General features: G+C 46.4%; 1 protein-coding gene across 1 annotated transcript in view; it reads left to right on the plus strand.

The window, feature by feature from the left end:
• PAPPA (pappalysin 1) overlaps positions 1 to 4801 on the plus strand; it is a 190509-nt gene that overhangs the window by 3845 nt on the left and 181863 nt on the right. The window contains exon 4 of the mRNA XM_018576975.1: positions 1434 to 1665. Coding sequence (XP_018432477.1) covers positions 1434 to 1665 — 232 coding nt within the window. The remainder of the gene's footprint in view (positions 1 to 1433; positions 1666 to 4801) is intronic.

Raw genomic sequence — 4801 nt, forward strand, 5'->3', positions numbered from 1 at the left:
TGAAATAAAATAATCATGCTAAGGATATCATCCCAATAATAAAATATTATGATCCGGTTGGTTGAGATGTTCACACTAAGGATATCAGCCTAATAATAACATATTAAAACAATGTTAATTTTCTTCTGTATCCTTGACCTTTTTTTAATAAATACATATGATCATAATAAAATATATTATGATCCAGTTTATTGCTCATTGATATAATCACACTGAGGATATTATCCCAATATTAAAATATTAGAATCCAGTTGATTGAGATACGATATCATCCCCATAAATAAAATATTGGGATTCAGTTCATTGAAATAATCATGCTAAGGATATCATCCCAATAAATAAAATATTATGATCCAGTTTATTAAAATAATCATGCTAAGGATATCATCCCAATAATAAAATATTAAAACAATGTTAATGTTCTTCCATATCCTTGTTCTTATTTTTTTTTTATAAATAAAATGAATAATAATACAAAAAATATATTAGGATACAGTTCATAGAGATAAACACTTTAAGGATATCATCCCAATAAATAAAATATTATGATCCAGTTTATTAAAATAATCATGCTAAGGATATCATCCTAATAATAAAATATTAAAACAAATCCAGTTAATTAAAATAATCATGCTAAGGATATCATCCTAATAATAAAATATTAAAACAATGTTTATTTCTCCTATATCCTTGTTCTTTTTTTTATATACATAATAATAATAATACAATATTATGATCCAGTTCGCTGTTATAAACATGGGATATCATCCCAATTATTGAAATTAACCTCTAAACACAAAGACATGAAACCTCTGGAACGCTGACACCCTCCCCTGTCCTCTCAGGTGCCAACTGTCACTCAATTTCCACCCTTCAGCCTCAACTCACAATCCTCTCCCACCAGGACAGCAATCTCTTATTTATTATTTGAAACTTAAATGTTTATTTTATTTATTTATTTGTATTTACCATTTTGTTTCCGAAAAAAAAAAAAAGAAGAAGGATGTGTAAACTTCCCGCCTTTCTGCCAGGAGGGGGAGCAGCTGAGATCCTTTCGGGCGAGAACATGGAATACAAGTAGGAGTTAAAAAGAAAAAAAAAAAAGAAAAGAAAAAAAGAGAAAGTCCCACTATAGAGAGAGCTGGAGAACAGCAGGCAAAGATTACCTGTGCTTCCAACACACAGACACCGAGGAACTACTACTTCCTAGAGTTGGGCTTTTATTATTATTTTTTTATTAGGGAGGGGGGGGGTCACCTTGTTCTTTTTTTAAATTTTTTGATCCCGCATTTCATCTTTTGGTGCTGCAATATCTACAGCAAGGCACCCATTGAGAAGATGAGAGTTGAACCCCTGGAGCAGGTCATGGTGTCCTCCTCCTGAAGATCTTGGCTTGGAGGACCTTGATGGAACTTTTGGATTAGCTGTGACAGGAGGGCTCCTGCGCCACCAGCCTAGCCCGGGGACGCAGATCGCTCGGAGGACACCTGAGGGGCCACCGCCAGCGGGAGGCGAGCCCCCAAGCCCCCGGGAGAGCCCTCTACTTCTCCGGCCGGGGGGACCAGCTGCGGCTCAACTGCAGCAGCCCGCTGCCCAGGGACGCCTTCACCTTAGAAGTTTGGCTCAGAGCCGAGGGAGGACAGACGTCCCCGGCAGTAATCGCAGGTAGGTCGCCGCTGACTGGGAGGCTTCCAGGCAGCAACTTGCAGCATGTGTTTGTGTGAGCACCCCCCTCCAAAAAAAATGAATTGTAAATGTGTGTGGCAACGTTGTCGTTAGAGATTGGTCGGCCGATTTAGTGTTCGGCTTTATTTGCAAGGCTTGTGGTGCTTTGTGCGTCGGGCGCTGCGAACGGGCTGCCGACGCAACGCGCAGAGCGAGAGTACCTGTGCCGTGTTTGTACGGGGTATGTTGGCAGCTACTGTACTTGTGAGTTTGGGGTGCCATTCTCAAAAATGGGGGTGCCATCCTCTGTGAATGGGGTGCCATTCTCAAGGGATGGGGTGCTGCTTTCAATGAAGGGGGTGCCATTCTCAATGAATAGGGTGCTGTTTTCAATGAAGGGGGGGTGCCATCCCCTATGAATGGGGTGCCATTCTCAAGGGATGGGGTGCTGCTTCCAATGAAGGGGGTGCCATTCTCAAGGGATGGGGTGCTGCTTCCAATGAAGGGGGTTCCATTCTCAAGGAACGGGGTGCTTTCTTCAATGAAGGGGTTCCATTCTCAAGGAACGGGGTGCTTTCTTCAATGAAGGGGTTCCATTCTCAAGGAACGGGGTGCTGTCTTTAATGAAGGGGGTTCCATTCTCAAGGAACGGGGTGCTGTCTTTAATGAAGGGGGTGCCATTCTCAAGGGATGGGGTGCTGTTTTTAATGAAGGGGGTGCCATGCTCAATGAATGAGGAGCCATTCTCAAAGAATGGCCCACAATTCTTTGAGAATGGTACCCCATTCTTTGAGTATGGCACCCCCTTCATTGAGAATGGTACCCCATTCATTGAGTATGGCACCCCGTTCTTTGAGGGTGGCACTCCATTTATTGAGTATGGCACCCCATTCTTTGAGTATGGCACACCCCGTTCTTTGAGTATGGCACCACAACCCCCACCTGTGAAGCTAGCTGACATTTTTGGGGGTTTTAGATAGGGCAGGAAAGGGTTAAAAAAATTTGGGACACCACTGTGCCACTGGGGAGAGTTCCCTTCACTTCCTGTCCCATGGACTGAGCAGGAAGCGAGAGAAAATATCTCTTGGAGTGCTCTTGGAGTTGTTACTAGAACTTTTAGGGCAGGAAAGTGTTAAAAAAAATGTGGTCACCTCTGTCCCATTGGGGAGAGTTCCTCTGGCTTCCTGTCCTCTAGACCAAACAGGAAGTGAGAACCCTCCAAATTAAGGAAAATACTCTCTTAGTTGTCACCGGAGCAGGTGTCCCCATTGAAAGATTTCCCTTCTATTTTTAGTCTGGTGACAACGTAAAATTTAGCATTCAGCCTCAGTCACTCGGACGGCGGCGGGGGTGGAATGCCTGCGTCAGGATGGCCACTTATAGTCTCCACCATGAGTGTTTGTTCGCAGGGTGACAACAGAGGAGTGCAGTTAGGAGATGGGGCAGAGCGTTGTCACCTTTTAAGAGGAAGTGCCCAAGCAGGTGTTTGCATGGCAGGATCACAAGGTCAGAACGGGGGGCGTCAGGATGGTGGTTTGTATTCACTTTCATGAGTGCATGTAGCAGGGTGACAACATGAGCGTGCAATTAGGAGACAGTGAAAAGTGTTGTCACGCTTTAAGAGGAAGTGTTTGCATGGCACAATCACAAGGTCATAATGGCTGCGTCAGGATGGCCACTTTTAGCCGTCACCATAACTGCATATTAGCAGGGTGACAACACAAGAGTGCAATTAGGAGACTGGGAAAGAGCGTTGTCACCCTTTAATGGGGAGTACCCTAGCAAGGATTTGCACAGCAGGATCACGAGGTCAGAATGGCTGCGCCAGGATGACCGCTTATATTCTCCTCCACAAGTGCACGTTAGCAGGGTGACAACATGGGAGTGCAATTAGGAGAATGGGAAAGTGCGTTGTCACCCTTTAAGAGGAAGTGCTCGAGCAAGCTTTTTCGTGGCAGGATCACCAGGTATTATTTTCATAAAAGATTAAAAATGACTCTGGAAATGATGTGAATATGTTCAGGCTCACATGAGATTTTACTGGTTGTGTACTTTAAGTAGCGGGAAAATCTGGACGAGTGATTGGCTGATAAAAAAATTGTGCAATCAAGTCGCTGGTGTAGCTCTGTATCTGTAATGCTTAGCGGAGGCCGGGCGGCCCATCGCCCGCAGGGGCTGCTCTGCCAATCTGAACCTGGTGCAGAGAAGGGGGGGCCGTGACTTGGGAAGCTCCTGCTGAAAGTCAGCTGCAAGTGCCGAGTGACAGCTAGAGCCACGGCAAGCTGACCCTTCTGGTGGAGGTAATGGTGGGGGTGGTGGAAGTGGTGGTGCTTGAGGTGGTGGTGGACGTTTTGGTGCTGGAGGTGGTGGAGGTAGTGGTGGTGGAGATGGTGGGGGTATGATGGTGCTGGCAGTAGAGGTAGTGATGATGGTGCTGGAGGTGGTGGTAGAGGTAGTGGTGATGGTGCTGGAGGTGGTGGTAGTGGTGGTGCTGGAGGTGGTGGGGGTTGTGGTGGTGCTGGAGGTAGTGGTGGTGGAAGTAATGGTGGTGGTGGAAGTGGTGGAGGTGGTAGTGGTGCTGGAGGTGGTGGTGGAGGTAGTGATGATGGTGGAGGTAGCGATGGTGGTGGAGGTAGCGATGGTGGTGGAGGTAGTAGTGGTGGTGGAGGTGATGGTGCTGGCAGTAGAGGTAGTGATGATGGTGCTGGAGGTGGTGGTAGAGGTAGTGGTGATGGTGCTGGTGGCAGTGCTGGTGATGGTGGCAGTGGTGGTGATGGTGGCAGTGGTGGTGATGGTGGAGGGACACAGGGGCATTGACCACTCTCTACAAAACTCTAGAAATCCGGGAGGACTTTTGCACTCATTTGGGGGGAATGTCAGGAATGCTGAACTTTTTGCCGCGGCTCCCCGCTCCTTCACAATCTCCATGCACGGTGTCCTGGCCGGTAGTTCGGCGTCCCCGATGAAAGGAGAATCTGTTATGCGAGCAATTAGGAAAGGAGAAAAAAATAAAAGGGAAAACAAGCCGGCTGGATGTTTGATGTGCGGCGGCGGCATTTCATGTGAAAGTGAAGGAATGCGAGGAGCCTCCACATGGGCTGTTATTTTATTGACAATGTAAACATACATGTGTTGT

This window comes from Nanorana parkeri, unplaced genomic scaffold (assembly GCF_000935625.1).
Source record: "Nanorana parkeri isolate BGI_ZX_2015 unplaced genomic scaffold, ASM93562v1 scaffold81, whole genome shotgun sequence".
Lineage (NCBI taxonomy): Eukaryota > Metazoa > Chordata > Amphibia > Anura > Dicroglossidae > Nanorana > Nanorana parkeri.